General features: G+C 50.7%; 1 protein-coding gene across 1 annotated transcript in view; it reads left to right on the top strand.

Annotated features, from left to right (window-relative positions):
- Positions 1 to 12,453, top strand: part of CNGA1 (cyclic nucleotide gated channel subunit alpha 1) — a 108,739-nt gene extending 96,286 nt beyond the window's left edge. The window contains exon 9 of the mRNA XM_077477530.1: positions 10,636 to 12,453. Within this exon, the coding sequence (XP_077333656.1) occupies positions 10,636 to 12,047 (1,412 nt within the window). The 3' untranslated portion in view covers positions 12,048 to 12,453. The remainder of the gene's footprint in view (positions 1 to 10,635) is intronic.
- Positions 12,454 to 13,069: the final 616 nt, after the last annotated feature.

A 13,069-nucleotide genomic window follows, 5' to 3' on the forward strand; every position in this document is an offset into this window, starting at 1 on the left:
GGTGGGTGGCGGTGGTACTGGAGGCTGGGTGGTGGTACTGGAGGAGGGTGGTGATGGTACTGGAGAGGCATGATGGTCCTGGAGAGGGGTGGTGGTGGTACTGGAGGTGGGTGGCGGTGGTGGTACTGAAGGGGGTGGCGGTCCTGGAGAGGGGTGGCGGTGGTACCGGAGGGTGGGTGGTGGTACTGGAGGAGGGTGGCGATGGTACTGGAGAGGCATGGTTGTCCTGGAGGTGGGTGGCGGTGGTACTGGAGGTGGGTGGCATGGTGGTGGTACTGGAGAGGGGGTGGCGGTGGTACTGGAGTGGGTGGTGGTGGCACAGTCTGGAGGGGTGGTGGCAGTCTGGAGGGAGGGTGGTGGGCTGGTGGTACTGGAGGGGGGTGGTGGCACTGGAGAGTGGATGGTGGCATTGGAGGGAGGTGTGGCACTGGAGGGCGGTGGTGGAACAGTCTGGAGGGGGGTGGTGGAACAGTCTGGAGGGGGGTGGTGGTGGTGGCACAGTCTGGAGGAGTGGTGGTGGTGGCACAGTCTGGAGGAGTGGTGGTGGTGGCACAGTCTGGAGGAGTGGTGGTGGTGGCACAGTCTGGAGGGGGGGATGGTGGCATTGGAGGGAGGGGTGGCGGCAGTCTGGAGGGGTGGTGGTGGTGGCACAGTCTGGAGGGATGGTGGTGGTGGCACAGTCTGGAAGGGTGGTGGTGGTGGCACAGTCTGGAAGGGTGGTGGCACAGTCTGGAGGGGTCTGGAGGGGTGGTGGTGGCACTAGAGGGGTGGTGGTGGCACTAGAGGGGGCTAGTGGCAGTCTGGAGGGGTGGTGGAGGCACTAGAGGGGGGGTGGTGGTGGCACAGTCTGGAGGGGTGGTGTTGGCAGTCTGGAGGGGGGGTGGTGGGCTGGTGGTACTGGAGGGGGGGTGGTGGCACTGGAGGGGGGATGGTGGCATTGGAGGGAGGGGTGGCACTGGAGGGCGGTGGTGGCAGTCTGGAGGGGGGGTGGTGGAACAGTCTGGAGGGGTGGTGGTGGTGTCAAAGTCTGGAGGGGGGGTGGTGGTGTCACAGTCTGGAGGGGGGGTGGAGGGCTGGTGGCACTGGAGGGCGGGTGGTGGCACTGGAGGGGTGGTGGCACAGTCTGGAGGGGTGGTGGCACTGGAAGGGGGTGGTGGGCTAGTGGCACTCGAGGGGTGGTGGTGGCACAGTCTGGAGGGGGGGTGGTGGCACTGGAGGGAGGTGGGGGTAGCGGCACTGGAGGGGGGTGGTGGTGGCACTGGAGGGGGGTGGCACAGTCTGGAGGGGTGGTGGTGGCACAGGAGGGGGGGGGGTGGTGGGCTGGTGGCACTATGTTAGCACTGGAGGGGTGGTGGTGGCATTGGAGGGAGGGGTGGCACAGTCTGGAGGGGCGGTGGTGGCAGTCTGGAGGGGGGTGGTGAAACAGTCTGGAGGGGTGGTGATGGCACTGGAGGGCGGGGGGCACAGTCTGGAGGGGTGGTGGTGGCACTGGAGGAGGTTGTGGGCTGTTGGCACTGGAGGGGGGTGGTGGCACTGGAGAGGGGGTGGTGGGCTGGTGGCACTGGAGGGGGGGTGGTGGCGGCAGTCTGGAGGGGGGGTGGAGGGCTGGTGGCACTGGAGGGCGGGTGGTGGCACTGGAGGGGTGGTGGCACAGTCTGGAGGGGTGGTGGCACTGGAAGGGGGTGGTGGTGGCACTGGAAGGGGGTGGTGGGCTAGTGGCACTCGAGGGGTGGTGGTGGCACAGTCTGGAGGGGGGGTGGTGGCACTGGAGGGAGGTGGGGGTAGCGGCACTGGAGGGGGGTGGTGGTGGCACAGGAGGGGGGTGGCACAGTCTGGAGGGGTGGTGGTGGCACAGGAGGGGGGTGGTGGGCTGGTGGCACTATGGTGGCACTGGAGGGGTGGTGGTGGCATTGGAGGGAGGGGTGGCACTGCAGGGAGGTGGTGGCACAGTCTGGAGGGGGGGTGGTGGAACAGTCTGGAGGGGGGGTGGTGGTGGCACAGTCTGGAGGGGGGGGTGGAGGGCTGGTGGCACTGGAGGGCGGGTGGTGGCACTGGAGGGGTGGTGGCACAGTCTGGAGGGGTGGTGGCACTGGAAGGGGGTGGTGGTGGCACTGGAAGGGGGTGGTGGGCTAGTGGCACTCGAGGGGTGGTGGTGGCACAGTCTGGAGGGGGGGTGGTGGCACTGGAGGGAGGTGGGGGTAGCGGCACTAGAGGGGGGTGGTGGTGGCACTGGAGGGGGGTGGTGGCACAGGAGGGGGGGTGGTGGGCTGGTGGCACTATGGTGGCACTGGAGGGGTGGTGGTGGCATTGGAGGGAGGGGTGGCACTGCAGGGAGGTGGTGGCACAGTCTGGAGGGGCGGTGGTGGCAGTCTGGAGGGGGGTGGTGAAACAGTCTGGAGGGGTGGTGATGGCACTGGAGGGCGGGTGGCACAGTCTGGAGGGGTGGTGGTGGCACTGAAGGAGGTTGTGGGCTGGTGGCACTGGAGGGGGGTGGTGGCACTGGAGAGGGGGTGGTGGGCTGGTGGCACTGGAGGGGGGGTGGTGGCACTGGAGGGAGGTGGTGGCACAGTCTGGAGGGGTGGTGGTGGCACTGGAGGGGGTTGTGGGCTGGTGGCACTGGAGGGGGGTGGTGGCACTGGAGAGGGGGTGGTGGGCTGGTGGCACTGGAGGGGGGGTGGTGGCACTGGAGGGAGGTGGTGGCACAGTCTGGAGGGGCGGTGGTGGCGAACAGTCTGGAGGAGGGGATGGGGTGGAACAGTCTGGAGGAGGGGATGGGGTGGAACAGTCTGGAGGAGGGGATGGGGTGGGACAGTCGGGGGGGGATGGGGTGGAACAGTCTGGAGGAGGGGATGGGGTGGAACAGTCTGGAGGGGGGGATGGGGTGGAACAGTCGGGGGGGTGTGGTAGAACAGTCTGGAGGGGGGGTGGTGGTGGCACAGTCTGGAGGGGGGGTGGAGGGCTGGTGGCACTGGAGGGCGGGTGGTGGCACTGGAGGGGTGGTGGCACAGTCTGGAGGGGTGGTGGCACTGGAAGGGGGTGGTGGTGGCACTGGAAGGGGGTGGTGGGCTAGTGGCACTCGAGGGGTGGTGGTGGCACAGTCTGGAGGGGGGGGGTGGCACTGGAGGGAGGTGGGGGTAGCGGCACTGGAGGGGGGTGGTGGTGGCACTGGAGGGGGGTGGTGGCAGAGGAGGGGGGGTGGTGGGCTGGTGGCACTATGGTGGCACTGGAGGGGTGGTGGTGGCATTGGAGGGAGGGGTGGCACTGCAGGGAGGTGGTGGCACAGTCTGGAGGGGCGGTGGTGGCAGTCTGGAGGGGGGTGGTGAAACAGTCTGGAGGGGTGGTGATGGCACTGGAGGGCGGGTGGCACAGTCTGGAGGGGTGGTGGTGGCACTGGAGGGGGTTGTGGGCTGGTGGCACTGGAGGGGGTGGTGGCACTGGAGAGGGGGTGGTGGGCTGGTGGCACTGGAGGGGGGGTGGTGGCACTGGAGGGGGGTGGTGGCACTGGAGGGAGGGGGTGGCACAGTCTGGAGGGGCGGTGGTGGTGAACAGTCTGGAGGGGGATGGGGTGGAACAGTCTGGAGGAGGGGATGGGGTGGAACAGTCTGGAGGGGGGATGGGGTGGGACAGTCGGGGGGGGGGGGGGGTGGAACAGTCTGGAGGAGGGGATGGGGTGGAACAGTCTGGAGGGGGGGGATGGGGTGGAACAGTCTGGGGGGGGGGATGGGGTGGAACAGTCTGGGGGGTGTGGTAGAACAGTCTGGAGGGGGGGGGGCTGGTGACACTGGAGAGGGGGGTAGTGGGCTGGTGGCACTGGAGGGCAGGGGGTGGCACAGTCTGGAGGGGTGGTACTGGAGGGGCGATGGTGGGCTGGTGGCAATGGAGGGCAGGTGGTGGCACTGGAGGGGGGTGGCGGGCTGGCACAATCTGGAGGGGGGGTGGTGACTTACCGCCAATCAGTCGATGATGATGATCGATTCCCCCTCCTCAGAATCCTGCAGAGTGAATCCTGCAGAGTGACGTAAAGTTCCTCCAGGAAGCGTGCCTCCGCTGCTCCTTGCTTCAGAGAGTGCCTTCACTGCATTGGCTGAAGGTTTTTTTGTGTCGCAGAGTCGCAAGTGCCCTGTAATTTTCGCCCACTTCAGGGAGCCCACCGGCAGCCCGCCCGCCGCCCGAGGGGCCCACCTGACTGTCCAGCTGGGGGTGTGCGTGTGCGGTGTTATTAATGTCAGGTTCATGCCGTCCTTCACCAGCGTGAGAGAAGTGCTCGGTTGGCTCCGCCCCCGCCTATCCAGAGCGACTGTAAGGGAGGCGGGGGCGGAGCCAACCGAGCACTTCTCTCACGCTGGTGAAGGACGGCATGAACCTGACATTAATAACACCGCACACGCACACCCCCGGCCGGACAGTCAGGTGGGCCCCTCGGGCGGCGGGCGGGCTGCCGGTGGGCCCCCTGAAGTGGCCGAGAATTACAGGGCCCAGTCGCACTTGCGACTGTTGCGACCCTGATAATTCCGCCACTGATAAAGGCCGTTCAGATCTTCTGAAAAAACCCTTGTGGCGGTGTGATCAGTAAAACTTGTAAAAGGTATAACAGACGTTCATTTTCAAGACATTACATCTTCCAAACCAGGAGACTGCCAGGTATTTCCATTTCTCTAAATCTGCCAAGAGGGTAGCTAATAAAGGTTGGAAATTGTATTGGAAAATAAATTGACGATTGGAAGGATTCTAGTCCTCAAGTATTGGATGGCTTGGGGGGCCCATCAGAAAGGGAAATTTCCACTGAGATGAGCAATGGACTGAGGGGAAAGGTTAACATTGAGAGCTTATGATTTTTGTAGGTTTACTTTAAAATATAATAATTCTCCATAAATACATATTTCAGATAAGAGTACTGGTAAGGATATAAGTGGATTACATAAGTAAAATAACAAGTTATCAGTGTAATCCAAGACTTTGTGATGATACATACTACTTTCAAGACCCCTAATGTCTGGGTTAGCCCGAATTTGCTGTAACAGAGGTTCCAATGATAAAATGAACATAAGCAGGGAGAGGGGATAGCCCTGTCTTGTTCCATTTCCAATCTCAAAGGATTTGGAGGCTACTCCATTCATTTTGACTGTGGCTGTGGAGGCCGAGTATAGGGCAGAAATCCAAGATAGGACAGAGCTCTGCATCCCAATTTGTCATAAGGTGGCTTGGAGGAAAGTCCAATTCACTCTGTCAAATGCTTTTCCAGCATCCGTTGAAAGCAGAATGAATGGTGTGTTAAGATGCTTGGCTCTCGCTATGATATTATTAGTTCTAATTGCGTTACCACAGGACTCTCTCTTACGGATAAAGACTTGATCAAGGGGAATGATACGCTGAAGAATAGTACCTAGTCTCTCCGCTAAGATTTTGATGGATCTATAGCTGGCACAGAGAAGTAGGTCTTTTCCTGGCTTTGGAATGACCGAAATGCTTACACTTAGGAGGTTTGGGGACACGGTAAGGCCATCTAAGATGGCGTTAAAGGCATTGGTAAAATGAGATGTTAATTGGTCACAAAAAGCATTGTAGTATGGAGTTGTGAAGCCCTCAGGCCCAGGTGCTTTTCCTGCTGGAGATCCAGCTAGCGCATCTGAAAATTGCTCAGCAGAGATAGGTGCCGATAGCAGCCCAACTTCCTCATCAGTGAGTGAGGGCAGTCTTGCGGCCTGGAGGTATGCATTGATTGCTGCTGGCTTATCCGGGATACTAGCCATGGTGGGGGATGAATGTAAGTTGTAGAGCTATGCATAAAAATAACGGAATGCCTCAGCCATCTCCAGGGATGAATGAATTTTGGTACCCCAAGGAGTGGAAATTGCTGCAATGTAGGATGAGTTACAATGGGTTCGTAAGGCATTCGCCAAAGATCTACGGCACTTATCACCAATAGTTTTTTCTTGGCCTGAAATAGCGTGAGGTCTCTGATCGGCTCCCACAGCCGATTGAGTTCTGTTTCTGTAAGATGGCGAGGGCAAGATTCATGGCGTATTTCAAAGTCATGTAATTTGCATAATAAACCAGCTAACGTTTTTGCCTTGTCTTGTTTAACTCTGTGGCCGTGCTTAATGAGAACCCCTCGAATATAGCACTTATTTTCCGACCAAAGGAGAAGAGGGTTAGATACTGAGGCTTTATTCGTCTCGAAAAAGAGTTCTCTCTGAATTCTCTCTGAATATCGGCTTTAATTTCAGGGTTCTGGAGAAGTGTTTCATTAAGCTGTAAATTAGTGGACCTAAGCCTCTGGTGTTGTAAAGCTATTTCTAATGAGGTTGGCACATGGTCTGAAAGTGCGATATGACCAATGTGGGCCCCAGAGACTAGTGGAAATGTGGCACAGGAGACAAGGAAGAGATCTATCCTTGAATATGATCCGATGACAAGAATAAGGTGTAATCCTTTTCTTGAGGATTGATGATGCGCCATATATCAACCAATTGATAGGAATGAAGAAGTCTAGTTCTGCTTTTTTTGGGGTAGGGCCGAAGAATCCATTGACGAATCCTTATGCTGGTCAAGTGTAAGATTGAAATCTCCCCCTAATATTAGAGTGCCCTCAGTAAAAGAGTCCAGAGAGGAAAGGCACGACTCCAGCACTGAGAGCTGATCAATATTTGGTAGATACACATTTGCCAGGGAGAATGTCTCTGACTGTATTTTGCCCTTGAAAAGAAAAATCTGCTCTCCTGATCAGTGTGGAGGACCAGAAATTGTAAAAGGAAGGGTATTAAACAAAAGGATACTGCCCCCCTTAGATTTGGATGAGGGAGACACACTGTGATAGGCCATTGGGAAATGCTTATCGTGCATTTTTGGTATTCTATCCGCTCGGAAGTGAGTTTCCTGAAGAAACACAATTTGGGGGCGTTTTCTCCATAAATCTGAGATGCAACTGGACTACTTCTTAGGGGTATCCATTCCCTTAAAATTCCGGGATAGTAGTATTATTGGCAACCTGAAGAAATTAGTCCCAGCCGACAAGCCTCTTCTAATACAAAGGAATGTGGGGAGGGGATAGGGCAAAAAAAAAAACACAAGGGGGGGGGGGTTAAGAGGGGTAAGGAAAAGAGAAGGATTTGGAAATAAGAGACCAGAAACAGTAGAAAGAGGTAGTTCAGATAGGAAAAAAGTAAGAGCAGGGGCACTAAGAACAGTAGAGAGAAGGAAGAATAGAACAAGCACTATAACTCCACGTGGAGATCAATTGCCTTCTTGGGCAGTTAAAGCCTAGTGGGAGAAGAGGTAAGGCACTTTGGGGAATTAGCCCCCGGCCACAGGCAGCCCCCGCCAGACCTCACAACAAGGGCCAACCCAAAACAGTTCAGCCCTGGTGTGTGGCCCCCCTCTGCCTGGTTGGTTTGTAAGAGGAGGACTAAGGGGAGTAGAATATCCAGGTAAAAACTCCTCTAAAAAAGGGATAGCATGAGTCCCAACAAGGAAGCAACTGTTAAACGATTTAACCTGCAGTCACCTAACTACTAATCAAAACAACAAGACAAAAAAAAAACCATTACCCCGGCCCATCCCAGATCATAATCAGTAAGGGTGCTTTCACACCGAGGCGTTAAGGGCTATTTTTAGCGGCGCTTTACCGTAATTTTAGCGTCACTATTTGCCTCCTAGCAGGGTGCTTTTAACCCCCGCTAGCGGTCAAAAAAGGGTTATTTATTTCAATGGGCAGAGGCATTTTAGGGGTGGTGTATACACCATTCCTGCAGCGCTGAAAAGATGCTGCTTGCAGGAATTTTTTACCATCCCGCTCCAGTGTGAAAACACTCGGGCTTTCACACTCGAGTGACAGGAGAAGCTCTTTACAGGCGCTATGCAGGTGCTATTTTTAGCGCTGTAGCGCCTGTAAATCGCCTCAGTGTGAAAGCAGTCTAAGGGAAGGAAAAGCCATGGAGTTTTATTCATCAATTGTTGCCGTGAAGAATGGCTGTTGTCAGGGAGGGGGTGAAATACAACTTTCCTCAAAAGGTCAAGTAGCCAGAGCATACTGGAGCTCAGGGATTCTGTCCAGGGGGTGGCCACAAACAACCCCTCCCGAGACAGAAGGTCCAGGAACACATAACCATACTTATATAAAGAGGCAAGTTGCATGAACATATAATCCTATAATTACTGAGCATGGATATTTATGCATTTATATTACATACATATTCAGTACACATATATATAAACAGTAACTTATTGGTGAGTAGGAGCCCCCGAGGAGTGCAAAGTAGAGAGCCTAACCTGGCCCCGAACCCAGCTTGCAAAAAAAACAAACACTCACTGGGGGGAGTGGCCTCCTGCAAACACTGGTGGTTAACTATATTTAGGAATAAACTTATGCATACTTTGTGAAGTGTGTACACTTAGTAATACAGACTCTTAGGCTACTTTCACACACACTGAGGTGCTTTGCAGGTGTTATTTTTTAGCGCTATAGTGCCTGTAAAGCGCCCCCCCCTGTCACTCCAGTGTGAAAACCAGAGTGCTTTCATACTGGAGAGGTGCCCTGGCAGGACACTAAAAAAAATCCTGCAAGCCGCATCTTTGAGGCTCCTAAAGCGACTCTGCCTATTGAAATCAGTGCATAACATGGGTACGCTATAGCAGAAGGTGAATGCCGACAAAAGAGAGAGAACCGAAACGGCGGAGGATCAGCAGGGATGGGGGACCAGAGCAGGAGAAACCAGCAGGTGTCATGCGTAGTGCGCAGCATTGGCGCACTAAACCAGAGGAACAGCAGAGCTACTGAGTAGGGCATCAGTGGAGCTGTGAGTAATACTAAGAGGGGGATCTGTTGAACAAGGGTACTAATGATCTGGTGATCTGTTGAGCAGGGGTATTACTGAGTTGAAGATACTACTGAGCTGAGATTCTACTGAGTATCTTTAAAACTGATGGATAATAAACACACACAGGACATTTGCTTAGCTTCATTAAAGCTTCAAAAAAGCACCACAGAAGCATCAAAAACACATTAAATATGCACGTTGAAGCAGTAGGCGCTTTATTGTGTGTTAAAATCAAAGCAAGTGTAAACATGCTCTTACTGTATTAAGTTTTTTTAAGCAAATCATTTTTTGTGAATCTGTTTAACCACTTGACCTCCAGAAAATGTATCCCTTCCTGACCAGGCCATTATTTGCGATTCGGCACTGCAATACTTTAACTGACAATTTTGTGATCATGTAACACTGTACTAAAATACCCAAATTATGTGCTTTTTTTCCCCACAAATAGATCTTTCTTTTGGTTTTTGATCACCTCTGCGGTTCTTCTTTTTTTGCACTATAAACAAAAAAGGCCGACAATTTTGAAAAAAAAAAATATTTTTTACTTTTTGCTATAAAACATATCCAATAAAAAAAAATGAAAAAAATCTAATTTCTCCATCAATTTAAATAAATATGTTATCTGCTATATATTTCTGGTAAAAAATTTGTAAAAAAAAAATAATTTGATTGCACAAAAGTTATAGCGTCTACAAACTATGGTATTTTTTGTTTTTAACTAATGGTAATGGTGGCGATCAGCAGAACTGCAATATTGCGGTGGACATTCTGACACTAATTGACACTTTTTGGGTATACAGTGATCATTGCTAAAAATATGCACTGTCACTGTACTAATGACACTGGCTGGATCGGGGGGCAATCAGAGGGTTAACTGTGTTTTACTAAACGGTGTGAGGTGCTTTTACTAGGGGAAGAGATGGAATTTATTTGCAGGGACTCAAACTCCATCCCTTTGCCTCTGTCACAACGGCGATCTACATAGGCAGATCGCAGTTCTGTCTCTCTGCCTGCCGATCGGTGGGGGCCAGGGAACCTCAAGTACCCAGCACCCACTGATCGGCTTCTGCTGTGTAAATTGACAGTGGAAGTAAACAGCCAGCAGTGTGCCCGCTACTTGAAAGTGCAGGATCATGTATATATACGTGATCCGGCATACAGCTGCCGCCCTGTAGCAATAAAACTGCTATTGGGTGGGTAGCCAGCAAGCAGTTAAAAGCTTCTCTTCTGGGAAGTTCCAGCCTCCCCCTCCAAAATTAAAAGTCTGCAGATAAACATACTCTAGTTGCTGACTTTTAATATTAGGACACTTACCTATCCTGGAATCCAGAGATGTCAGCACTCCAGCCGATGTTTCCATCGGCTGCTGGGTGCTGCCGCCACCTTTGTCGCTAAGGGAACCCGGCAGTGAAGCCTCACGGCTTTACAGCCAGGTCCTTACAGCGCATACGCGAAGCGCTCTTCGCTCTCTTACTGGCCTGGCAGCAGGGGGAGTAGGAGGGAAGAGGAGGGGGCAAACTTCTGACGTACCTCGCCGTGTCAAAAACAGGTACTTGCTCCCCCTGCCCCCTGAAAGGTGCCAAATGTGGCACCGGAGGGGGGGGATTAGATAAGCAGAAGTTCCACTTTTGTTTGGAACTTCGCTTTAACATAATTTCCTCTTGCAGGCTGACAACCCTAATTCATTGTCTCACAATTAGCAGCAGCCTTGTCAACATGTCAACATTAAGTGTAATGCTCTTTGCATGCCAAGAATATATTGTACATAATAATATCTGACAATTTGCTCATATACTTTCACTGATCTCATTTTTTTAAGGTTATTTGGAACAAGGTCTATTGGTAAAAGATGAAGGCAAACTAAGAGACAAATACAAAAAGACATTTCAATTTAAGCTGGATGTTTTGTCTATCATACCAACAGACATACTGTATCTTAAATTTGGATTAAACTACCCAGAATTCAGGCTGAATAAATTACTCCGAGTTGCTCGAATGTTTGAGTTTTTCCAACGAACTGAGACGCGGACCAACTATCCAAACATCTTTAGAATATCTAACCTCATCATGTACATCGTAATCATTATCCACTGGAATGCTTGTGTATTCTATTCAATTTCAAAAGCTATAGGGTTTGGAGCAGACACATGGGTCTACCCTAACACCTCAGACCCAGAATATGGCCGCTTGGCTAGAAAATATGTGTACAGTCTCTACTGGTCAACACTAACCCTAACAACCATCGGTGAAACACCACCACCTGTGCAAGACTCTGAATTCTGGTTTGTGGTTGCTGACTTTTTAGTGGGAGTATTGATTTTCGCTACTATCGTCGGTAACGTTGGTTCCATGATTTCAAACATGAATGCTGCCAGGGCAGAATTCCAAGGCAGAATTGATGCCATCAAACAGTACATGCATTTCCGTAAAGTCAGTAAAGATTTGGAAAAAAGAGTAATTAAGTGGTTTGACTACTTGTGGACAAACAAAAAAGCTGTTGATGAAAGAGAAGTATTGAAATACCTACCAGACAAATTAAGGGCAGAGATTGCTATCAATGTCCATCTAGATACATTGAAAAAAGTCCGTATCTTTGCAGATTGTGAAGCTGGACTCTTGGTTGAATTAGTCTTGAAGCTGCAACCTCAAGTATATAGTCCTGGAGATTACATTTGTAGGAAAGGTGATATCGGAAGGGAAATGTATATCATCAAAGAGGGTAAACTTGCTGTTGTAGCAGATGATGGTATTACACAATTTGTGGTTTTAAGTGATGGCAGCTACTTTGGAGAAATTAGTATTCTTAACATTAAAGGCAGTAAAGCTGGTAACAGAAGAACAGCAAATATCAAAAGTATTGGATATTCCGATCTCTTCTGCCTGTCCAAAGATGACCTTATGGAAGCTCTGACAGAATATCCTGATGCAAAAGCCATGCTAGAGGAAAAAGGAAGGCAAATTTTAATGAAGGATGGTCTTCTCGATTTAGATATTGCTAACTCTGGCATTGACCCCAAAGACATTGAGGAGAAGGTAGCTCACATGGAAGGTTTGGTGGATAACTTGCAAACCAAATTTGCTAGACTGTTGGCAGAGTATGATTCAGCGCAACAGAAACTTAAACAGAGAGTTACCAAAATTGAGCACATGTTAAAGCCTGAGCCTGAAGTTTTGGAGGCTGAAGATCCAGAAGCAGCAAGGCAAGAAACTGAGCCACCGCCAAAAGAATAAAGTGATTTACTAACGTTTTGGAGTTGAGCCAATTGACTCTGCTGGAATCTGATAGTGGATTGTTATCAATCCTTTGTTCATAAGAGGCAAAAAAAGACAATACCAACTTGTCACATAGAAATGGAGAACACTGCTTCTGTCTGCAAAATAAATGTATATCCTAAAGTATATTAGGATATATATATAACATGGACAAGCAAGTTAATCAGCATCTCAGCTGCGATTTGTTTTTTTGGCTACGGAGACTTTACATAGAACTGAACTGATATATTTGGATGATTATTTGGTGTACAGTTGTATAATTTATTTTCTGTTATTTTAGCATGATGGTCAAAATGTATATTTTAGCATCACACACTATAATAATCATTGAGAATAAATGAAATGAAAAATGGTCAATAAACAGTGATATTTAAACAAAAAGTTTGAATCTATACATATTCTTTAAATGAAATTTCCAGGAACATGCCAAGTTGGATACCTTCACACAACTTTGAGGGATGGCATGGGCATACAGTATGTCCATGTGCAAAGAAATATACAGTAATTATTTTTATTTTTAAATTAATACCCAAATGGCTAGTTAATTTAATTCAATGTAGATTTAAAAAACATTGATAGGAGACAACTGTTAAGCCCCGTACACAAGGGCCAAATGCCGGCTGGCATCAGCCAGTTCAATAAAAACCGGCCAATATTCAGCCCGTGTAAAGCACACCAGCAGCTGAGTGGCTCCCGATCAGTGCTGATTGGAGTGTTCTGGTGGGGGGGGGGTCCCCCTGGAACTGTCAGAACACAACAGCACAGCAGGGGGAGATCGCTGTACCACTGGGTTGAACGGAAAAAAACAAATAGTGTGTATCAGGCTTTACAGTTGTAGTTATACAACTCTTTTGCAGAACACCATGACCTTATTGTTTGATCATCTTCACTGAAAATAAATGATAAATCTTACTTAATTTAGCTAAGGAACCATTTAAATGAATACTACCAATAAACAGACATGTGCATTCGTTTTCGTT

This window comes from Lithobates pipiens, unplaced genomic scaffold (assembly GCF_037356315.1).
Source record: "Lithobates pipiens isolate NorthernLeopardFrog02 unplaced genomic scaffold, aLitPip1_a1.2 Scaffold_13, whole genome shotgun sequence".
Taxonomy (NCBI): Eukaryota; Metazoa; Chordata; class Amphibia; order Anura; family Ranidae; genus Lithobates; species Lithobates pipiens.